This window comes from Schistocerca piceifrons, chromosome 3 (genome assembly GCF_021461385.2).
Source record: "Schistocerca piceifrons isolate TAMUIC-IGC-003096 chromosome 3, iqSchPice1.1, whole genome shotgun sequence".
NCBI classification, from domain to species: Eukaryota; Metazoa; Arthropoda; class Insecta; order Orthoptera; family Acrididae; genus Schistocerca; species Schistocerca piceifrons.
Genome location: NC_060140.1, coordinates 663250931 through 663277039, shown reverse-complemented (window position 1 = coordinate 663277039; position 26109 = coordinate 663250931). Strand labels below are relative to the sequence as shown.

The 26109-nt window shown below is 39.7% G+C and overlaps 1 protein-coding gene across 1 annotated transcript in view; it reads right to left on the bottom strand.

Moving 5' to 3' along the window:
• Nucleotides 1–1336: 1336 nt before the first annotated feature.
• Nucleotides 1337–26109, bottom strand: part of LOC124788951 (calcium and integrin-binding family member 2-like) — a 63866-nt gene continuing 39093 nt past the window's right edge. The window contains exon 5 of the mRNA XM_047256239.1: nucleotides 1337–1447. Coding sequence (XP_047112195.1) covers nucleotides 1337–1447 — 111 coding nt within the window. The remainder of the gene's footprint in view (nucleotides 1448–26109) is intronic.

The window sequence follows — 26109 nt, the reverse complement described above, 5'->3', positions numbered from 1 at the left end:
TTCAAGAAATAAGTTTGTATTTATAAAAGGAGTTTGTTTATATAATATAAGAGTTTATCTTAATTTCTTTGAGTTCCTTTCAATAATATATCTAGACACAAGTGAAGTAGCAACACTTCTGAAAATATGTGAAGCTTGGTGTGAAAGCATTGCACATCAACATGAATAAAATGCTGTCCAGACTGACAAGATATTAAATGGATATTTGATAAGAAAGTAGCATTGATCAATTATGTATTACAATTCAGAGCAAATTATAAAAGAGTTTAGTAACTACTCATCATCAGCAAATTTGAGTGATAATGTTACAGCCATAAATTACTATTATTCTTACATAAATAATTTATAGAAAAAGTAACTAAATAGTATTAATCATAACACAATGAAAATAAGCCTAAAGTGAAACGAATCTAATGTTAAAATAACACAGTTGAAATCTATTATTGTGTCTTACACAATCAGTTACGTTCTTTCTCTCTTTCTTTCTTTTCCTTTAAGCATTTTCAGATTTATAGATTAATGTAGAATATTAAACAATATTCTCAGGCATTCAAATAAGATATTTTTGTTCACACATGACAATATTTAAAAAAAATATGGGGCTATTTTGCATTGTGAGGACTGGTTTTTAGTGCCAGTGTAGTCTTGATTTTTTTTTAGGCTATAAATACTGCATTTGTAGACATTTCAAAATAATGGCTAATGAAATCTTATGCTTCTAGAGTATAATAAAATATTTGCTGGTTGCCAATTTTAAGAAATAAAGATAATTCATGTAATTCTTGTTTTACTTCTTTGAGCTTAAATCTCAATCATTAATTTCTTCTTCACTTCCTGAGTACAGGTTATTTGAAATAATAGCTGGTATAATTTCCTGGGATGACAAAAATCTTTGCTGTATGTAGACTGTTCCATTGTGGAAAGTTAAACACACAATCTGAGGATTGCAAAACACTGCATGAACTGATCTATGTCAAGCTGACCTCTGCTTCTCCTCTCTTGCTGATAATACATTAGATCTACAAGGCTATGTGGAGAGATTATGAAGCATGTTTCAGGTCCCAAAATCTTATTACTGGCATACACTGATCCATTAAAACATATGTCCATATTTCTGAGCTGTACAGAACTGCAGATATTGATCATAATTTAAAAATTAAATAACTTATTTTTCAAATGGAACTGTGTTCATGTCTTATAACTTTGATCCCTGGTGCTATCATTACAGATAACATCTTGCCCCACATTATTACTTCCTCATATTATACAATAATGACACATTTATAATTTTTCTTCTTGCTATTAATGCCTGCACAAAATATGCTACAGATATCTATCAGAGTCTAACTGTAAAGCAGCTGGAGAATTCAGGCAATTTCAGTGCTAAATGGACAAAATCCATAGGTGAAAGTGCCCCACTTTGAGAAATGTCTGCTTCCTTCAAAACCTGGAATAAAAGAAAAGTATTGAATAGTAATGAACCTTTGTGCACATTACTGAAATTGATGACCGTTAGGCTATCCTTCAGCACTCTAACAGCAAGGTCTTAAGGCTTGTGAAATGACTTTAGTACGTAAGTGATGCACCAGATTTGTAACTGTATGCTGTGGATGGCTGCTATAAGTGCTATATAAGGATTTTAGTTGTTATGGGTAAAGGGAAGAAAGCCAGCATAGAGTCTGCCCCTCTGGAATAGTACCAAAGGGGGAGCACTGAATTTAACATTCCCATTATTTATTACAGTACAAATTATTATAACTTTAATGTAAATTCCTGACATGTCTTCTGTGTAAAAAATTAAATGGATTTCAAAAAAAGTTACGAGAAGAATAAATCACAATTCACTCATCCAGCAAAGAGTCATCATCATCAATAGCATCATATGTCCATGCTCACCAAAACATTTACTAATTTTTTAGACTATTCTGGATGAATACAGACTTCACTAAGAAAATTTTAGTGTTTTTCAGGCATATTTTCTTAGTGTTTTCATATAAGGGATCACTGGTCTCTAAGGGCTTGTTAGAGAGTAATAACCTAACTATGATTAATTTAGTTTGTTACACCAATTCTTTTTTTCCCCTGTGAAAACCCTTTTCAACAGTGAGAAAGAATGTTACAGTATATGCTAATATCTTCCATTCTAACATTGGAGGGCCTGGTTTTTTGACAGGCATCAAAACTAGATCAGTCTATCAGCTTCCTGTAAGGCTAACAAGCAAAAATGAGGAAAGCAAATTCGACAAGAATGAAGAAAGCAGGAAAGAGGAGACATCAGAAGATCCACAAAGGATTGCAGCAGCTACACCTGTAAGAGTAAATTTAAGATCAAGGTGGAATATACCCAAGAAGGAGGATTTTTTCTATCCCCCTCTGACGAAAGAAAAAACTTAGCATCATCAAACAAGTTAAAGATACACCATAAAACTGGCAAAGGACTCCATCAGCAAATTGTAGTAAATAAGGTAAAGTCTGAACCTCCTCACCAATGTGTAAAAAAATTAAAAAAAAAATTCTTGATCTAAAAGTATACATCCATAATGTACAAGGGCTCAAAACCAAACTTAATGAATTAGAAATTTTGTTATCAAGTGCAAGTGAACTGTCAGATACACAGATATTATGTATTAATGAACATTTCATGAGGTCTTTTGAAATAGAAAGTGTTGTGATACCAAATTTCAAACTCGTGGGTCACTTCTCAAGAACATCTTACAGAGGTGGAGGCAGTTGCATATTTGTAAAAGACAACATTACTGCTACACCTCTTGATATTTGCAATTCGTATAGTATTGAAAAAGATATAGAACTGTCAGGTGTAGAGCTTACAGATCTAAATGTTTATATAATAGCACTTTACAGGTCACCCTCTAGTAACATAGGGACTTTCTACAAAAATCTAGCACCAGTAATAGAAAATCTAAGTAAAAGAAAATCATATAGTGTTCTAATATGTGGTGACTATAATATAGATTTTCTCTCAGAAAACTCTAGCCATCTAAGCATTAAAAATTTTATGAACAGCTACAACCTAAACCTAATGGTTAACACTCCAACCAGGATAACAAATCACAGTACCACTTGTCTGGATCAAGTAGCAAGCAATATAAATTGTACTGTATCCTCCATCAAACTAGGATTTTCAGACCACAATGCATTAATCATGCAGGTCTGGTTGCAAATTAACAGCCACAAACACAATAAAATCACTGTACAGAGGAGAAACTTCAATAAAACCCACATGCATACTTTCCTCTTTGATATACAAAATGAAAACTGGCAAAATGTATACGAGGCTCAAACAGTAGATAACAAATATGAAGCATTCTTGGATATTTTCTGTTATTATTTCAATTGCCACTTTCCCTTACAAACAAAATGTATCACCAAAGATAGAAAACTCTCCAGCTGGATCACCCCAGGAATCATTAGTTCATCACAAAGAAAAAGAGAACTTTTTTACATGAGCAAATCCAAACTAGGCAGTAGTGAAGCATTTAAGTCATACTTTACTCTATACAAAAAGATACTAAAGAACGTAGTAAATGCAGCCAAAAAGCTACAGAATGATAACTACCTCAAATTGTCATCAAATAAGAGCAAAAGCATGTGGCAACTTATTAATATGAATACTAATAGAGAAAAGCTACAGAATGATAACTACCTCAAATTGTCATCAAATAAGAGCAAAAGCATGTGGCAACTTATTAATATGAATACTAATAGAGGAAAACAGCTACAAAGTGATATTAGCTTAAAAATAAATGGAAAATTAGTCTCTAGTGGGAGAGAAACAGCAGAGGAATTCAATAACTACTTTACAGAAACAGTAGAAAACCTGGCTAACCATCTTAAAAATAGCTGTCCCTTTCAACTAGAACCAAACTTATGCTCTGATACTCTATTTTTAAGGCCTACATCTGAAATTGAAATTGAAAAGGCACTTCATAGCAAAATTAAAAAAAAATCATCTGCTGGACAAGATAAAATCCCATGCTTCCTCCTTCATAATTGCAGTAACTTTATCAGTAAACCCCTAGCTCACATAATAAACTTCTCATTCCTGAATGGTACATTTCCTGGTATGCTCAAAATTGCAAAAATTATACATGTCCACAAAAAAGGAAGCAAAGAGGATCCCAGTAATTATCGACTCATTGCACTACTTTCAACTTTTAGTAAAGTATTTGAATATATAATGGCCACCAGAATCATGTCCTTTCTAGACAAAGAAAATATCCTGTCACCTGCTCAGTTCGGCTTCCAAAGTAAGAAAGCTACAACAGATGCAATACAAGAATTTCTAGATCATGCACTGGAGCTTGTGGACAAAAAACTCCCAGCCATAGGTATCTTCCTAGATCTAACAAAGGCATTTGACATGGTTAATCATAGTATACTTCTGCAAAAGATGCATTCCTATGGAATAAGAGGAAATGCCTATGACTGGTTTAAAAGCTATCTGGAAGATCGACAGTAGTATGTTGAATTAAATGAAACAAAGCTCTCAGGTACAGCTAGCACTGTACACTCCTCCATACATACCATAAAGCAAGGCGTTCCCCAAGGCTCCGTCCTGGGCCCTTTGCTGTTCTTACTTTACATAAATGACCTTCCTCACAGCCTACCAAACACAAAAACCCTTTTATTTGCTGACGACACCTCTATACTCATATCTGCGCCCGAACAAATTCTCCAATCTAATATAGATAGAACCACAGATCAAATAAGTCGATGGCTTCAAAGTAACAGGCTGCTGATTAATGCAAAAAAGATAATTGGAATAACCTTTCACACTGCCCAAAACAGAAATCCATTACTACCAACTATATCACTGGAAAAAAATAATGTTAAACTTGAAAATGAAATAAAATTTTTGGGGGTCACTATTACTGATACGCTCACATGGAAAAGGCACATTGACGTTACCAGCACAAAACTTAGTAGAGTATGCTTCATGATTAGATCAATAAGGAACGTCACTAACACAAGTACCCTAACCACAATGTACCATGCACTCTTTCACTCTGTACTTAACTACGGAATCATCTTCTGGGGCCAAAATTCTGAATCAATTAAGATATTCAAACTGCAAAAGAAGATAGTCAGAACAATTATGTTCAAAAAACAGAGAGACACTAGTAAACCATTATTTAAGAAACTAAATATTTTGCCCCTCCCATGCCAATATATACTAGAATTATTATTCTTTACCAAAAAAAGTATCAACAAAATTAGCAAAAATATGGACTACCACGATTATGACACAAGATCAAAAACCTCTCTAAGAATACTTCCCCACTCAACAAAACTGTACAGTGATGGTGTCAAGTGCATGGGAATAAAATTATATAATCATCTTCCAACTTTTATACAAGAAATCCAAGAAATAAATAAATTCAAACAGGCAGTGAAATCTCTTTTAATAAAAGAATGCTTTTATACCGTCCAGGAATATTTGGAATCAAAATTGTCTTAGTGCATGATAATGTATCAAAGCTGAATGTTGTTAAGTCAGTCTTGTCACATCATGTAACAATTCTCTGTAAAGCTGTAACTTTAAGTAACATAATTTGGTAGGTAATGTAAAATAATCTTTCTTCTATACTCTTGTTTACTATTTTAGACTCCTGTAAACTGTATATTTGTATTGACTTATCCCATATCAGTTGTACAAGCCATTGTACTGATTTGATCTACGGGACAAATAATAAGTAAATAAATAAATAAATAAATAAAACACAGATGATAAACTATTGTGATATGGTTCTCATCACTGCAGAAAAAGTCCAGCACAGTGTCATTGTACCACTGGTCCATCACATGTCAGTCAATTCTTCATCAGTAAACCTAACTATACTGCTGTGCATCATTGTTGATGTACAACTAACACTGACAGAAAAATAAAACTCAAGACAGAATCGAGCAGTACCGAATGCAAGCTTGAGGGCAAAGAGTTAAATGGAAAGCACTGTTGTCAACAGCAAGTACCATGAGTAAAAGGACAAAGTTTGTTCCCGAACAAGACACAGTTACAAACAATTTACATTTGTCCTCTGCTTCAGATAATATCAGTGCAATACAGATACATAACATTAGCTTACAATGAAATCTCGAATCTCAGGAAAGTTATGCATGATTTTCTCACTTAACAGGATTGACTAACAACATAAATGGTTTCTTTTTTCCTCACTAGAACATAGCACATAGGTCATTACATCTCATTGGCTTACTAACAGTTGGGATATGAAGTTTTCTGATTAGTAAAACAATACAAAGATTTTAGTTTTATGTAAATTGAAGGCAGAGGGCGGAGAAAGGGAAGAATGATACACTATGTGATCAAAAGTATCCAGACACCCCCAAAAACATATGTTTTTCATATTAGGTGCGTTGTGCTGCTACCTACCACCAGGTACTCTATAACAGCGACCTCAGTGGTCATTAGACATCGTGAGAGAGAAGACTGGAGTGCTCCACGAAACTCACGGACTTCGAAAGTGGTCAGGTGATTGAGTGTCACTTGTGTCATACATCTGTATGTGAGATTTCCACATTCCTAAACATCCCTAGGTCCACTGTTTCCAATCAGTTGAAGAGGGTTGTAATGTGTAATAGGCAGACATATATCCAGACCATCACATACGAATTCCAAACTGCATCAGGATCCACTGCAAGTACTATGACAGTTAGCCGGGAGGTGAGAAAATGTGAATTTCATGGTCGAATGGTTGCTCATAAGCCACACATCATGCCAGTAAATGCCAAACATCACCTTGCTTGGTGTAAGGAGCTAAACACTGGATGAGTGAACAGTGGAAAAGTGTTATGTGGAGTGACAAATCATGGTACACGGTGTGGTGATCCGATGGCAGGGTGTGGGTATGGCGAAAGTCCAGCATGTGTAGTGCCAACAGTAAAATTCGGAAGCAGTGGTGTTATGGTGTGGTTGTGTTTTTCATGGAGGGGGCTTGCACCCCTTGTTGTTTTGTGTGCCACTATCACAATACAGGCCTACATTGATGTTTTAAGCAGCTTCTTGCTTCCCACTGTTGAAGAGCAATTCGAGGTTGGTGATTGTATTTTTCAACATGATTGAGCACCTGTTCATAATGCACGGCCTGTGGCAGAGTCGTTACATGACAATTATTGCATCCCTGTAATGGACTGGCCTGCACAGAGTCCTGACCTGAATCCTAGAGAACACCTTTCGGATGTTTTGGAATGCCGACTTTGTGCCAAGCCTCACCAACTGACATCAAGACCTCTCTTCAGTGCAGCACTCCATGAAGAATGGGCTGCCATTCCTGAAGAAACCTTCCAGCACCTGACTGAACATATGTCTGTGAGAGTGGATGCTGTCATCAAGGCTAACTGTGGGCCAACACAATACTGAATTCCAGAATTACCGATGGAGGGTGCCACAAACTTGTAAGTCATTTTCAGCCAGGTGTCCAGATATTTTTGATCACATGGTGTATCAGCTGCATCAAGACTTTGTCCAGCCTGTTTCACAGCTGCAGATTCTGCATGGTGTCTGTTCTTTTTGATATGTCCAAAAGAAGAGACATCACGCATTTATATAATTTTAGTTTTAGTTTTGAGATACGAGGCTTGCATTCCAACACAATGATAGATAAATGAAATAAACCGAACAAAATGTAATTACTCTATAACAAGCCACTGGAGTCCACAAGTAAGTTATACCAAAATACTCCAAAAATATTGTAGAACAACCTCCAAAATGTAATTGTTGGGATTCAGTTTCAACCTGTATATAGCATTAATTTAGAGAGACAAATTGTAAATGATATTATTTACTAATAACTCACTTTGCCTGCTAAAATTTTATTTAAATCTTAACATCAGCAGTGTTCAGGAAGTAGCCATCCTCTACTTTCTTATAAATATGAACCCTGTACATGAATCAAAATATTGTTTTAATAAGTGCTTAGTTATGAAAGAAGACAATTGTCATATATGTGTGTGAATGTATTAAAACAGAAAGAAAATTATTTTTAATATTTTTCCCCCTTTGTCCATTACATCACTTTTATGAGTGGGCTGAGTATGACATTTATAACAAATTTTACAAACTCCAAACAATACTAATTTCATGGTAAATTAGGCAATATTTGCTACAATACTTGCACATAAATAAGTTTATGATCAGTAAACATTTTCTGTATAGCACAGGATCTGACAAAAAAGAAACAACATTGCTCAGGAACTGTATATCACACTATATTAGTGTAAAGTGGCTATTCTAACTTGAACTATTTCATTATGCTGCAACAAATTTCAGTTTAATCAAGTCAGCAGATGAGCATTGCATTACAGATGTGTCCTTGCACTGGAAGGCTGAAACTGACCAGCTCCTACACAACTTCAGAGAAAATGAAACACAGAAATTTTTGGAACAATAGAGATAACAAAAGCAGAAGTTTGAACTCAAATGACTCTGTTTTGAAGGTGAATACTGCTAACTGAACATACACTGCCTGACAAAAAAAGTGAAGTATCAAAACAAGGAGAAAACAAAATGAAACATCATGGATTGGGAGGGTACATGATGTTATTTCAGTGATTATAAAGTTGAGTCAAATTTACAAAGACCTTCACAGTGTGAGCACACTTATCAGTATGATGCTGCACACCCTCTGGCCTGGATGTCTGCACTGATTCAGTTGGGAAAGAAATCACAAAATCATTGTACCCTTTCCTGAGGCAAACTAGCCCATAACTGTTGTAACTGGTCCTTGATCTCCTGGATACTGGTACTGAGACAAAGCTGTCATCCAAGCTGGTTCCATGCATTCACAAATGTTCTATTGGGGACAGATATGGAGACCTTGCTGGCCACAGGTGTACCTCAAGATCATGCAGATAGTTAATAGAAACTTAAAATGTGTGGATGAGCGTTGTGTTGTTGAAAAAATGGTACCATGATATTGTCACATGAGAGGTTAACACATGAGGAAGCATGATGTCTGTGACTTGAAGTCACACCTGTGGTTTTACACTCTAAGATGCCAGGAATAACACTGTTGTGTCCCTCCAAAACAATGGAAGCATGGGACCTCTATCCTGATCACAACCATACAAGCCAACAATGGTCATTTGGGGTAGCACAGAATTGTGATTCATTACTGAACACAATGTGACACCATTCATCAGCAGTCCCTGCTTCCTGGTCATGACAGTACTCAAAATGAGGCTGTTTCTGTTGTGGTGTTGATGTCAGCCTTCTCATGGGATGATGCTTTCCTAGCCTGGCTGCTGTTTGTCTCCAATCAATGATCACTCATGCAAAATGCAGTTTGTCCTTTGATATCCCGTCAACCTTGAAGGAAGGACAATAAGCAGATTCCATATTCATAGAGTTCCAGAAAACATTTCACATGGTGCCATACTGAAGACTGGCATGATATGTGCATTGTGTGGGAACAGTATTGACCTGCTTTGCAGGGCACTTACAAGTTACAAGAAAGAAATGATTCTCCAGCCTCCAATGTTTAGGCTATCTGGCACAACAGGCATGTAGTAGAAAAGCATTTCACATGGCGCCACACTGCAGATTGGAATGACATGTGTGTTGTGTGGGAACAGTATTGACTCGCTTTGTAGGGCACTTAAAAGTTAGGAGAAATAAATGATTTTCCAGCCTCCATTGTTTAGGCATGTAGTAGTACTAGCTCATTTTGTCAGCCTGCTTTGAATGACATCATGGGAATAAAGGATTTACAAACCCTTGGCAAATAGGCTGTGCAGCATGAGACACATGTTGTGTGACTAGTAGCAGCCTGCTTTATTGACCTTGTTTTTGCAGGGGCTACACGTGTAGATGAGCATTCCTAGGAGAAAGGTGAGATGGATACAACAGGAGATGGTGAGAGGGTGGGGACAGGAGGGGATGGATAGGGAGAAAGGGGACAGGAAGTGTTGTGTAGGGAGAGAAGTGTGTAGAGGGGATTTACAGAGAAGGAGGGGGTGCATGAGATGAACAAAGAGAGAGGGGAGGAGAAGGTGGACTAAGAGCTGTGTGCATTAAATGCAACATACATGCATGAAACCAAAGCCATGGGGAAAAGGCTAGTCTTAGTTATATAAAGCTGATAATTTGTGTGTGTGTTCAAGAACTCCTTCCAGGCCCTTGGATGAAACTGGACCAAACCTAAGTAGTGGGGGGGGGGGGGGGGGGAGTAGGGGGGGGGGGGTCTGTAATAATGTTATAATGTTCTTGCACCAATACTAATGGAAATAAAGACATGGAATATTTTTAAGGCCCTGCCATGAAGGCTATCCTGCATGACAGGTATGCTGTGTGGGAATAGCAGCGACCAGCCGTATCTATCTTCCTTGCATGACAGTCTATACGGCTCCTGACATGTAGACTGTCAGGCACAACAGGTGTGTTGTGGTGTAGTAGTATTAGCCTTCTTTATCAGACTGCTTTGCATGGCAGCCTATACATTATGGGAAAAAAAGGGATCTAGACCCTTGAAATATGAGCTCTGTTGCACAAGACATATTGTGGGAGTAGTAGCTGTCAGGTTTATTGACCTCATTTGCAAGGGTTTCATGTGCAGATGGGCCTTCCTGGGGGAACAACTGAGATAGACAAAAGAGCAGATCATGAGAGAGATGGGGAGAATGGTTTGGATAGAGAGAGAGGGGACAGGAGGTGTTGGTTAGAGAGAGAGGTGTGTAGGAGGGGAAGTACAGAGTGGGAGGGGGTGGTTGAGAAGGACAGAGAGAGATTGGGAGGAACAGACAGACCAAGAGACGTGCACATTATATAGACACAAAAACCAATGCTGAAACACCCATATTAGTACGTGTGTAGCCTCCATGGGTGGCAATGCAAGTACTGACTCTGGAATACAGTTGATTGCACAGATGGCAAATACCATCTGCATGTGTTTTGCCACACCTCCTCAACCTGTTCTGGTAATTCTGTAAGAGTTGTTGGTTGACGAGTAACACAAGTCACTTCTCGTCCCATCATATCCCATGCATGCTCAACTGGAGACATATCCAGAGAGTGTGCTGGCCAGGGAAGTTGCTGCACGTCTTCCAGGGCACATTGAGTTTCATGGGCAGTGATTGGGAAGCATTATCATGCTGGAACTACACATTAATAAAAATAGATATCCAAGTGAAATCAAAAAGAAAAGACTGAACTGGTTTACAGAAGAGTAAACAAAAATTAAAGGAAACGTGCATACGCTGTACCACGTACATAAGCAAGCTGCTACCCAAGGGCAGACCAGAGTGTGAACATTCATAGGTCATAACTGAAATGCAAACATTTCTACAAAGCTAAACTTCTTCTGGCAAAAAAGCAAGCAGTGGAAAACCATATAGAAAGGGCTCCCAAAATGTAAGGCAGAATGGCAAATAAGAAAACAAAGAAATACATCAAAATGCACAGAAATAGCTCTGCTTGAACCTGAGGAATTAAATCACTACTTTTTAAACTCAGTTAAAGAAATAAGTAACAGTATTAAAGCAACAAATTCATCTGCAATGGACCTTGCTGGAACACCACTGCCTGTTAACCTGGTATTTCAATAGAGGGCTGCCATACCTGCTGATATTATAAAAGCTGTATCCAAATTTTCAGGTTCTACAAGTATGGACTGTTATTGGTTATTGAATAACATCATTAAAAAGACAATACACTCAATCACCAAACCATTAGCTTTTATTTTTAATAACTGTATGGAATTTGGAGTTTTTCAGGATGCACTTAAGGTATCAAAAGTTGTCCCAGTTTTTAAAAAACGGGACAAACATCTTCCCCAAAGCTACAGGCCAATCTCCATTGTCCCAATATTCTCAAAGATATTTGAGGCATTGATACACACACAAATAAGCAGTTTCTTTCAAAAACACAATATCCTATGCAGCAATCAGTTTGGTTTTCGCAAGGGGAAAAACACAACAGGGGCCATCTTGGAAATCATTGACCAAACCTCAACAGCTTTTGAAAACAATAACATGGTATCACTGGTAATATGTGACCTAAGCAAAGCTTTTGATTGCATTCTTGTTGATGTACTACTGAGGAAACTAGAGTTTTATGGGGTGAGAGGGAGCACTTTAGCTGTGATAAGTTCTTATTTAAGTAACAGAAAACAATTTGTCTCAGTCATAAATCTAAATTCTTCAGCAATGGAAATCAGCACAGGTGTATCACAGGGGTCTAGCCTTGGGCCCTTCTTCTTCATTGTAGCTATCAATGATTTACCTAATAACATAGGCCGCGCGGGATTAGCCGAGCGGTCTAGGGCGCTGCAGTCATGAACTGTGTGGCTGGTCCCGGCGGAGGTTCGAGTCCTCCCTCGGGCATGGGTGTTTGTGTTCGTTCTTAGGATAATTTAGGTTAAGTAGTGTGTAAGCTTAGGGATTGATGACCTTAGCAGTTAAGTCCCATAAGATTTCACACGCATTTGAACCTAATAACATAGCCCACCCTGTCATAAGTTATGCTGATGATAAAACACTGCTTACCACACATCAGAATAGCGTAACAAAAGAAACACTTGACAAGGCCATGGACTGGTTTGTAGTGCAATCCCAATAAAACCCAACAACTATTAATGGGAATATCAAATGAAGTAGGCAATAAGTCAATAATCTCTTAGGTATTTGCATTGACTCAAAACTCTATTGGGAGGAACATCTCAATCACATATGTGAAAAAATATTGCAGGTGGCATACCTTATCCTGAGACTAAAGGAGGTAGTGAGCTTGGAGCACCTTAGGATGACATGTTTTGGGCTATTACAGTCACATATTTCATATGATCTGATTATATGGGGGCACTCCCCTCACACCAAGAACATCTTGAAATTACAAAAAAGAGTCTTATGCATAATATATGAAAGAGGTCATAGGGAACACTGTCGTCCTTTTTTTTCCAGACTCACAACTATAAATTTGTACATTTATGTGTCTGTACTCTATACTAAAAATAATATTTCAGAATTTATTGCCAGGGGGGATATACATGAAGACAGCACCAGAGCTAAGGGTAATTTAGACATACCATGCCCTACAGATTAGCAAGAACAGGAAATTCCCAAAAAGTAAACCCACTCAAAATGTTCAGTAAACTGCAATTCATGTTTAGTCTATGGATATAACTTTTTTATTATGTGGTACAGCTGGTTGCCAGAACATCCATTTTATGACATTAAAGAATTCTTTGAGATGCCTGAGGAGGATATTAGTATTTAAACATTTTCTATAGTTAAACTTATTATTGTGTGATGTGGTTAATCATGTGTAATTACATAGTGTATACAATACACAAAACACTATGTACAGAGTATACTATACTATACTATACTAGCCTATATTATATTATAGCTTATTGCATTAAGTTTTATTTATTTATTTATTTACATTTTCTTTGCGTGGAGCCATCGTAATGATGGCTTTTGCAAATGTCAGACTTATTATTATGGTTATATTTATACTTATAAAGTACACTATATTCTGTAGCTGTTGCTTCTTATGTCTATTTTTACATTTATCACATTACAACTGATATGCTAATGCCTCATGTTACAATCACTATCTTAAAATTCATTGAAAGAATATAAACATTTTTCTATTAGAAAAGATTTTAATTTTGTTTTAAAAACATTTCCCGTGTACATTCTTAGAGAGTTTGGTAGCTTCTTATACCAAATCAAACCACTGATATATGGACTTCTATCAGTCATTTTTAACGTTGTTCTGTTACAGAAATAGTTACACTTTGTTTTAGTGTTGTGATCGTTTACATCACTGCCCTTGATAGCTTCTGTTGGTTGACTTATAAAAAATACAACTATTTTGAAAACGTACAGAGAATACATTGTCAGATATTTGTGCTGCACAAACACTTCATGACATGAATCTCTATGTCCCATCCCATGTATAAGTCTTATTGCTCTTTTCTGTAGTAGTAGTATTCTTTTTAAATGCACATCAGCTGCACAGCCCCATAGTTCAATTCTGTAATTGAGAAAGGGGGAAAGTGTTCCATAATATACTAATTTCAGTGCTTGGCTAGGAACTATCTTTGTGAGCTGGCTGAGGAGATATATGGCATTACTGACTTTTCCGCATACGAAAGTAATGTGGTATGTCCACCGCAAATTTTCATCAACATATACACCCAGGAATTTACAGTTACCATTTCTGTTGCAGAGATATTACACACACTATTCATATTGTTGTGATGAGAACTGCCTGTTTTAAATGTCAGTAGGTGAGATTTGGTGACTTTTACCTTGAGTCCCTGATCATTGAAGTATTTTGTTACTTCCGTTACACCACTAGTAGCAAGAGATTCTAGTTCTTTAGATTCACTCCCAAAGAATAAGATAGATGTGTCATCTGCATAGCTTACAATATGGGAGTTAATGGGTTGTGCAATGTCGTTAATATATATAAGGAAGAGAAAGGGTCCAAGGATTGAGCCCTGTGGCACACCTTGTAATACAGGTTCACTGGTGGACTGGGTGTTCATGATTTTAATATCTAGTTTGTTTGACAATTTAGTGCTTTGCTTACGATTCAACAGGTACGTGGTTAGAAGATTCATGACTTGATCCCCAATACTATAAGATTTCAGCTTTTTAAGAAGTACACTATGGTTTACCATATCAAATGCGCTTCTCAGGTCCAAAAATATACCTGCAGTCTGCATCTTCTGGTCCAACAGACAGTAAACTTCATGGATGAACTGTGTAACTGCTGTGGCTGTACTTAGCTCTTTTCCGAAGCCATCCTGCGAATCTACAAGCAGTTTATGTTTTGTGAAAAAGGCACTTGGTTGAGAAAGGATAATGCTTTCGAATATCTTACTAAAAGTGGGAATTAATGATATTGGTCTATAGTTGGAGACTTCTTCCTTACTTCCCTTTTTATACACTGGTTTCACTACACTCATTTTTAGAACCGTTGGATACAAGTTTTCTCTAATGCTGCAGTTAATCAGATGAGTAAGAGGTTTAGAAATTTCTTTTAAGCATGCTTTAGTAATAGCAATGGATATGCCATCCCATCCAGATGAAATTTTTTTTTTCTTTAGCGTGTATATTGCCTTGCGAACCTCCTGCTCATTCACTTCCACAAATTCAAATTCGGTACACTGGGTGAGATGGCATCAGATCTCTATCTGTGAATCTGTAATATGCGTTGATTGTTCACCAGAAATGTAGTAGTTATTAAAAATATTACATATGGTATCTGGGTTTTTTATAATGTTACCATCATGTCTTATGCTGAGTGGTTCCATGTTCATCTTGTTGGGAACTTTTCGGTATTTGTCAATCAGCTTCCAAGATGCTTTGCTTATGTTTTCAGACTTTTCTATTGTTTTACTGTTAATCTACTTCCTTAGATTGACAATTTCAGTTTTAATAGTTTGCTTGGAGCTATTGTATTTTTCCTTGAAAACCTGCATAGTAGTAGCTGTATAAAGCTGGTTTAGATCATGTACTTGCTGCCTGAGCCTAATCAGATTTGCTGGGAGTTTTAGTCTAGGATTACTTCCATTTTGACAGTGTTTAACTACGTTCTGGATTTCTCTGACTGGACAACTATATTCATAATGATGCAATAGGGTTGAGTAGAATTCATCCCATTTCTCATCCGACCATTTTACCTGGTACACAGAATCTCATTTCTCATTCGCTAGTTTGTCTTTAAGAGCATTAATATTTGAGGTATTCAGCATTCATTTATGTAGCACAATTTTTGTTATTTTAGGCACAACTGAATTTTTGTATTCTATCACCTGACAGAAGTGGTCAGAATAAAGAAAATCTAAGTTACTGTAATTTACCTTATCTATAACATCTTTGTTTCCAGAATGAGATTTTCACTCTGCAGCAGAGTGTGCGCTGATATGAAACTTCCTGGCAGATTAAAACTGTGATCCGGACCGAGACTCGAACTCGGGCCCTTTGTCTTTCGTGGGCAAGTGCTCTACCTACTGAGCTACCCAAGAACAACTCACACCCCGTCCTCACAGCCCTACTTCCACCAGTACCTCGCCTCCTACCTTCCAAACTTTACAGAAGCTCTCCTGTGAACCTTGCAGAACTAGCACTCCTGAAAGAAAGGATATTGCGGAGAAATGGCTCAGCCATAGCCTGGGGGATGTTTCCAGAATGAGATTTTCACTCTGCAGTGGAGTGTGCGCTGATATGAAACTTCCTGGCAGATTAAAACTGTGTGCCAGACCGAGACTCGAACTCGGGACCTTTGCCTTTCGCGGGCAAGTGCTCTACCAACTGAGCTACCCGAGCACGACTCACGCCCCATCCTCACAGAGCTACTTCCACCAGTACCTCACCTCCTACCTTCCAAACTTTACAGAAGCTCTCCTGCGAACCTTGCAGAACTATCACTTGCCCTTGAAAGGCAAAGGTCCCGAGTTCGAGTCTTGGTCCGGCACACAGTTTTAATCTGCCAGGAAGTTTCAACATCTTTGTTGATTATAGCATAATCTATTCTAGTGGAACATGTGTCCGTCACTCTGGTGTCAGAGTTCACTATATTTACAAGGTTGTATGAGGTCAGTACATCACTGAGTTTCAAGTTTACTATACTATTTGAGTTTGCATCTATATTAAAGTCACCTAATGTAGTAAGGTTATTAGAACCAGCCTGACCAGCAATACTACTAAGTTTATCCATAAACAGCATTACATCAGCATTTGGTGGCCTATACACTCCAATCACTTTATGCTTTGGTAACTTAAGATCATTACTCTTGAGTACAATACCTGTCATTTCAATTGATCCTTCTTTGGTGTGGTGTTCAAGAAAGGAAATTTTTTTAGCTTCTACATCCTTATTAACATAAATTGCCACACCACCACCTTTATGGTTTTGCCTACAATAACTACTTGCTAGTAAGTAACCTTCTAATCTATAGTATATTATTTCACTGCATTTTAGCCCATGTTCCATTATTATAGTACATGTGGCAAGTGTTCCTCTATGAATATTTGTAGAATGTCTAGTTTGTTTCTGAGATATTGCACATTTAAGTGCATTAACTTTAAGGGTGTTATCCCTTCTTGTTTATTTACCATTTTGCACGAATCAAAATTGTTTGAGTTACACTTTTTACGACATTTTGCATACACTGGTTTTTTGGAACTGACCTGCAATGACTGAGCACTTACTTCACAGCCTGGCTTTTCTTTCCACACATGGGACTCAGTCATATCCGAAATACATCCCTGAAAACTATTATTATGGTCCTTTATTCTAAAAAAGTCTCACTGTTGTAGCCCAGAGCAATTGGAGGTTTCTCCACACTGTCTTTCTCCCACAGTTTGCTTATGTGGGAAACTAGCTTGGCCTTCCCTTTCCTGTTTAAGTGGAATCCGTGTTTTGTATGTTCATCACGACTCATCTTATTTAAGTCTATCAAATGTACATTGCTAAATTTATCACACACTTTCTTTAGCTCGGAATTGTAGTGTCGAATCTCTTTGTTTACACATGACCGCAGTGGTAAATCATGTCACACTGGCACGTTTGTGATGACAATGTTCATTTGAAATAGTTTTGTTAATATGTTACGGAAGCCTCGCAGGGCTGTCTTCCTTTTGTTTTTGTATACATTGTTGCCGCCGCCAATAATCACAACGTGAGCGTCTTTGTCCAACTGACTTGTTTCTGTTGTAATATTCTCCACCACTGCATTTAATATTGCCCCAGGCTTGATTTTCGTGTAAACTGAATGCTTTGAAGGCATACTTTCGCAAAAACGTTTGGATAGATCTTTTCCATGACTGTTGGCATACAGAAGATGCCCTTTGGTGCATCTTAAGGTTGGCAAGTTCTCTTTTGGTTCTTTAGCGGGAGTTTTGTGATTACTTTCTGGTTTGTTTATGTCTATTGTGTTACCACAATCTGCTACAAGTGCTGAGAATTTGTTTGATAATGGTATCACTGGGGCTGTACTTACATGTAGTTCTTGCCTGTTTGTTTTTTTCGGCACATGCCACATTTTCTGCGCGGAATGACTATTAACAACGGTGTTGTCTTGAGTTAGGCGATAATTCCGATCCACTGCTTTATATTTAGTTTCCAGCTCTTGATAGTTTCTCAGAAGTTCTTGATATTTTGTATTGGTTGATACTAAATCATCTGTTAACACGGTTATTATTTTTTCTTTTGTCTTTAGCGTGTTCGTTATTTCATTTTCCGCGGCACTTACGAAGCACTGTCGGCATGTCCAGTCATGTTCGTCTTTTATATATTTCAAATTGACTTTGACACATTTATCGTGGTACCAGTACTTGCAGTCGGCACACAGGATACCTCTTTTGACCTTCTTCACGCAAATTTTGCAAATCTCACTATCACTTTTTAAAGACACTAGGACATCACTACATGAAAAATGTTCACTCGACGCCATCTTACATTTGACTCCTGGTGTAATTTGGTACACTGCTGTGCTTAATATGTATACTATAATGTAGTGACACTAGTTTATTTTATTATTATGTCTGCACAACTACATCCTGTATGACGAAGCCAATATCATTGTAAAATGATCTACAGTGGATAAAATTCTTGAACTTGATTCTCAATTCTTGATCACCTTCCTCTTGCAAGAATGGCAAAAGAACAGGTCTAACAACATCTGCATATGGTTAGGATCCCCTCCAGAAAAACCAAAGATGAATGAGAATTGCTGCTTATTGCATCCCAGATCATAAAGGCAGGGGTGGATCCAGGGTTTCTAGGATGAATGCAGTCTACAACATTATGCTCACCAAATCTATGTGGTGCATGCAAACAATCATCACTTGTGTGCAGGCAGGATCTGGTATTATCATTGAAGATCACAGCATGCTATTCCATCTTCCAAGTGATTCTCTGATGGCACCAGTCAAACCATGTACATCGATCCTTTGGTGTTAGTAGCAAATGGCCTAATGGTGTGCATGACTATAGTCCCACTGCTAATAATTGGTTTGCAACACTTCACACAGATGTTTCTGGGCTCAAGCCTCTTATCTGTGCTGTGGTAGCTGTACAATCTGCCACTAGTGCCCTTACAATATGGCGATCCTGGCAGGTGCCAGAGCTGCGTGACCCCTGGCACCAGCATCGTTACCCAACTGCCTTAGCATTTTCTCTGAAGGGACCATACCACCACTCAGAAGGCCACAATTTGACCGCTTTCAAATTCACTCAATTGGCTGAAGGAAGCACAAGTGCATCTCCATGGCATGGTTGCCTGCTTACTTCACACATTTGCAACACATTGAGCCTTATAGCTGTGAGCATTCCCTATCAACGGGTAGAAACAGATAGCACTCTGGCAGTATGTCACTACGCTATCTGTTGGCAGATGACATTGGAACCATCATCACTACATCTACTTCCTCCCAGGTACCATATGCTGTCATTAGATCAAAATCAACATCGTTTTTCCAGGTGTACTAATTTTTTCCCAGGACTTATATAGGTAGAGAGAAGAAGAGGACAAGGAAGAGGGGCGGGAGGGAGGGAGGGAGGGAGGAGGAGAGGGAAAGAGAGAGAGGGAGAGGCAGGAGGGAATGGATAGGGAGAGACGGGGCAAGAGGGAATGTACAGAAAGGGCAGTGTGGGGGGTATAAAAATGCATTGTCCAGGCCCCTGGACCAAATGTCACACACACAAACTCCTTGCCCTGAGAGGACCAAGATACAGACATGCATTTTCTTTAATCACTTGCTGTATGGGCTGCCCTGCACATCAGGTGTGTGGTGTGGGAGCAGTAGTGACCTATTGTCAGGGCAGACTACACATCAGGGGCAAGAAATGGTTTTCCAGCCCCCGGCATGTAGGCTGTCTGGCACAGCATGCTGTGTTGGAGTCATATTAGCCTGCTTTGCACTGTGTTTCCAAGCCCTTGGCATATATAGACTGTGTTGCTTGAGAGGTGTGTTGTGAGAGTAGAAACAGTCTGCTTTATCAACTTCTTTTGCAGGGTCTACATATGCAGATGGTGATGCCTAAGGGAAAGCTGAGATGGACAGATGAGGAGATGGAGAGAGAGAGAGAGAGAGGGTAGGAGAGGATGGATAGGGAGAGAGGGGCAATACATGTGGGTAGGGTGAGAGGGGGCAGGAGGAGATGTAAAGACAGAAAGGGAGGGGGATGAGGAGATGGACAGAGGGATAGGGTGCAGGACGTGATTGACAGATTGAGGGTATGGGTTGGAGGAGAGAGATGTGGAAGGATGAGATGAACTGACACCAGGGTGAGGTGATGATGGGTGCAGAGGGAGAATAGGAGAAGATGGACCAAGAGATGTGTGCATTATAAGTGACATACATGTATGCAAGTGAAGCTGCAGGGAAAGGTCTACTATATATAAAGCTGAGTGTGTGTATGTACATATGTGTAAGAATTTCTCCCAGGCCCCTCAACTGAAGTGAACCAAATTTGACACACAATCTTCTTGTGCTGAAAGGGGAGGCTTATTAACACTGTAGCACTAATATTTGTGGAGATGCAGATAAATGTGTCTTTAGGGACGAGGAGATGGGCTGATAGCGGGTGTAGACGTCACTGCGAAATGTAAATGTTGATGTGCGGTGGAGGAATGTTGGACGTGGATGGAAACTGTCAGGCTGTGCCATATTAAAAATCAGTGGTGATCTCCAAGTATTTTCCTAGTACCTTCCACCGCGGAAGTCGAACACGCGCCAGAACAAATGGACGTGATTAGCCCATAGAGGCCTCCGCGGCGGCTATTCTACGCAGCGGCTCTCGTGCAGCGAGGGCGCCACCACTATGCCATGTGCAGACAGCAGCCAATAGCTGCTCCCTCTGGTTTTGTATATAGGGACCTGCTCTGCCCTAGTCCAGTCAGTCTGGTACTCGCTCTGGATTGCGTTTCTATCTTGGCGGTACAGCGTTCTGGTCATTGCTCGTTGTTGACATTTGCCTGGCTCTGGTTCTGAGTGGATTTCCTGTGGTGTTTGGTGTTGTGGTTTCCACAAGCCTCCATTGTTTATCTCTTCCTTGTTGTGTCGGTCATAGTTGGTCGTGGTCGGTTGTTGTCAGTTGTCGTTGATCTGTCGTCCAACTCGTCCTTGTGTTTACCCGGTGGTGGGTGCTCCACCGCTGGCAGCTTCCCTGCCTGGCGGCTCCGATCCGCAGCCCAAGGCGGTCCTGTGGTTGTTTTTGGTTACTACAATTTTATTATTCCCAGCTACAGTGCCGTGTCCCTCTCTGTCTGCATCACATGGTCCTGTGATGCCGAGGATGCCACTTCGCTGTCTGCAAAACAGCTTGGCACAGAAGGGTTACCTCAGCAAACCATGCAATGTACTAAGGTGTGCCGGCCTTGTACAGCCACAGAGTTTTGACGATGTCAGGATACACCGGCAGCCGACTCAGCAGCCTCTGTCTCCGTTGCCTCAGTGCCGCTCGCGGGAAGCTGCAGGGCGGCCTGCTGCATGCTTCTTTGCTGTCGTGGTTAAGGTCACAGTGACAACAAGTGCCTGCAATCTGACAGCCAAATCTGTAGCCCTCACCTCGGGATGCCTCTGGCATGTGTTGGGAGCCAACAAGACTGCCCACGGTAGCGAGCCATCGAGTGGCCTGACGCTGGCTGGCTATGGACCTCGCTTTGGCCTCAGAGGGGTGAACCAGCAACCCGCCTTGGACTGGAATGCTGATGCCCTATCTGCTGCTGTGTGTAGCCGGTGGTGTGACATGCCCTGCCATCCAGGAGAGCTTCCACACTTGAATTCCCTTGTTAGAAAACCGTCACCTATTTATACGCAGCTGTGTGACTCTGTTTTGCAATGCGGCGCTCCAAGTCATGTACTCATAACACCTAGGTAGGCCAGTGGGCCCCTACCGCCGGTAACTTGCACCATTCAAACCGCTGCATTTACTCTTTTCCGTGGTTCTACAGCCCTGTGGCCTCCTCCTAATTCACAACTGCTGGTAAGTGTAATTTACTGTCAACAGGCCCACACCTGGCTGTAACTTGTGCACTCAGAAATATTGCACTGAATCTAACTTTTTCCTATCTTAATGGTGGTGCTGCAACATTATTCCCCACTTTGGAAAGACCTGGTCCCCAGGTCGACCTCTAACTACTCTTAAACTTGTTTGGGTTGGCACATACTTATTACATATTTACTACTACTATTAGAAAACTTAAGATGTGGTCTAGTCCTCTTAAAACACATGGCATGAGACAAAATGTAAAAATTCCTTACTGGATGAACACTCCACTTAATGTTCGATCAACCCATTACCTACCCGTCTTACACCCTCTGTATCCAATCCACTGGGATTTGGACTACTGTCAGCTCCCTCTTGGAATTGGCACTCCGCCTGATCAGAATGAAAACAACACACAACAAAGTTAAGGCTGCGATAGCACTTGGCACAGAGGTGCTCAAAACAATCATTACTTGTCATTGCCTTTCCCTCTATTGAGCAACATGCTGCACAAGCTGATCAGCTGATATGAGCCCCTCTTGCTCTGAAATTAACTGGTTTATGGATCTCAACAGACCTGACTCCAGAGTTTGAGTTATCAAGGTCAGATTCTGCCCTGGCCAAAATTCTCAAGTTGCTTCTGGCCAGTAGAGCTGTGGCTGCGTAACATTCAATTGCATGATTCCTGAAATTGGCACTGGCAAATGGAAGGTTGGTCCTATTAGGTTACACGCAGTTCCACTGATTAAAATTTCACTCCCCTTGAACTCTATACATTTAGTTTCTGCAAATACTCCTTGCCCAAAACAACTTGCTACTACTATCAAATTTCCATAGGTGAAGAAGATCCAGTGCATCCTGACCCATTGCAAGCTCAATTTTGGCTCCATAGTGTCCCTTGGACAGTCTATTTCTTTCCTCCTGGCTAAAAATAACTGTATCATGCACGTGTCCAAATTGGTGCTTATCATCCTGGCTGGACAAACCATTACCTTCCCTCTTTGGCAGCTCCATAATTCCTCCCTTGTCATCTCGGTGTACCGGGCTGTTGACTGCCGAGATCAGCAATATACCCTCTCAGTTTTTTGCTTCTACCACATGCTCAACACTCCCCTTTTCAGTGACCTGAGGACAGTCATCACCATCACCCTTCCTCCCTCTTCAAAAAGAGTGCTGTGCCCAGCAGGCTCACAATACTCGAAAACACATACCCAATGATACATAACAAGAAAACAAAAAAACTACAAATAATCTACTACTTTCTGGATCACAAAGCATACAGTACATCATGCTGTACTCTATCTTCCTGGTTTTCCCTGCGCTTAACACCTCTCTCCACTCTCTCTTTCTTCTTGCTCTTCCCTTCCTGTGACATGCCTGGAATCACATCTGAACAACCCTTAAATGGCCGCAACCACCCAATGTGTACTATCATTGTTCTAGTTGGCAGCTGAAGCTTAACATAAATGGGGGTACTTCAAGGTATGGCCCTTGACACCTTGTGACGAACTTCTTCGTTTTCCCTTTTGGCATATAGGGGCTGGATAGCATTACCCATTGCCCTACCCTATACTGCAGCAAACTTCCTTTCTGCTTCACTGCATCTTCCTGCCTTTCCAAAGCCTTCATATTTGCCTTTTGTACCCATTTCCAAACACCCCAAATTGTCCTTGTGAATTGACATACAGATTCAATGGTCCTTCCTTTCTGTAGCTTCAGTAAATCAAATGGAGATGGCATTTTTCACCCATACACTACCTCAAATGGAGACAAACCGGTATTGGTATGGACTTTTGCATTGTATGCACATACAATATGCTGCAAATACTCGTCCCACTGACAGTGAGGAGAATCCACATAAATACTCAGCATCTTCCCGATTGTTCTGTGTACTCGTTCTGTCCTTCCATTGGCCTATAGATGCAACATGCTCATCCTCAGCTTCTTTATGGTCAACAATTTACACATTTCTTTAATTAAATCTGACATGAAGTTGGTCCCTTGGTCAGTAATTATTGTCTCCAGTACACCAAACTAAAAAATCCAGTTGTTTATTAATGCTTGCGTGGCCATTGCTGCCTGTTGATTTGGCATAGCCACCATCTCCACATACCTCAAAAAATGGTTTATTTTTGTCAGAACAAATCTGTTCCCCAATGGTGTTCGACTGAAAGGTCCCAAGACATCAATTTCCAACACAGAAAATGGACATGTCGCTTCTGGCAATCGTTGTAGCTGTATCTGTTTCTGACTCAAATCTGCTTTCTGTGCACATGGTATACAATTCTTGACACACTGATCCACATCTACTTTCGTACCTCTCCACCAATACCTCTCCGCCACTCTCCTATTCATCGCTCTACTCCCACCATGACCAGATAACACGTGATCATGTGCTTCTTTTAAAAACTCATCTCTCAGCTTCGCTGACAATACTATCCTTGGCCCTAACTTCGTTTCCCTGCACAGAAGACCATCATACATATTAAATTGTGGCTGTGTCTGATACAATTTACAATCATTGTTAGCATCCTGTAATTCTTGCCATACTGCTAGGTCATAACCTATGACTTCTACTTTTGCCACCTTTCTACTCAGTGCATCTGCATTACCATGCTTCTTCCCAGGCTTGTGCACCACCTTGCAGTCGAATTCACTAAGCCTCACAGCCCACCTAGCGAGTCTAGTGGACGGATCCTTCAACACCAACAACTTCAATGCAGCATGATCTGTCATTACCTGAAATCTTCTCCCATGTAAATAACATTTAAAATATGTGATTCCATAGATTACACTAAGCAACTCCCTCTCTGTTGTTGAGTAATTCCTCTCTGCTGCATTCAAGTGCCTAGACGCATAGGCTACAGGATGTTCTTTCCCATCAATTTCCTGACTAAGAACACACCATAATGCTTGATTCGATGCATCACATGCTAGAATAAATTCCTTTTAAAAATCCGGAAACACAAGAACCTGACTTGATGTTAACACTTCTGTCAGTTTGTCAAACACCTTCTGACATGCTTCTGTCCACTCAAATTTCACACCCTTCTGTAACAATCATGTCAATGGCTGTGCTACATCTGCAAAACCCTCCATGAACTTTCGATAGAAATTGCAAATTATGACGAATGATTGCACTTCCTTAACTGTTTTTGGCTCCTGAAAATCCCTTACAACCTGTACGAACGTTGGTTCTGTTTGCACTCCATCCTTACTGATGATATGACCTAAATATTTCACTTCTTCCAGTGCAAAATGACACTTCTCGAGGCTCAACGTCAAACATGCTGCTCTTAACCTCATAAAGACTTCCCTTAACTGCTGTCTATGCTACTCCATACTACTTTAAAACACTATAATGCCATCCAAATAGACAAGACACTGCCGTGGTTTCAAACCCCTTAACACACTGTCTAGCAACCTCTGAAATGTTGCCAGAGCGTTTTTCAAACCGAATGGCACTCTGATGAACTGGTAATGGCCTCCAGGAGTAGAAAAAGCAGTTTTTGGACAATCCTCTGGAGCCACCTCTAACTGGTGATAACCACTTGTCAAATCCATCGTAGATGGCACCGTCCTAAGTGATCCAAAGTCTCCGATATGTTTGGAATGGGGTATGTGTCCATTACTGTCTTATTATTGAGGTATCAGTAGTCACAACAGTTCCATCCATAGATTTTTTTAGGCACAACAACAATGCCCACTCCCCAGCAACTATTACTATGCTCTATAATACCATCCACAAGCTGCTGATCAATGAAATCCTCCACAATTGGCTGCAAATACCTCAGTATTCTGTATGGTTTATGGTAAACAGATGCTTTGTTCCCTGTTGGTATCCTATGCTGAACTAATGGAATTGCTGGTAACAGCCCTCACGGAAAAAGCAAATCCTTAAATTCCCACAACATTTCTTCCACATGCTCCTTTATTCCTCCTTTCAAATGCTTAACTTTGTTACACAATGCAGTTCCATTGGGAGTTAGTGGTTGATTGCTATGCCTACCTCTCGAACACCAGTCTTCATCATCTGGTACATCCAAATTCACTACTAAAACTCCTTTTCCCAAATTTGTGTCTACAGCGATAAAATTATCCACTTCACGGGGACTACTTATCCGTCG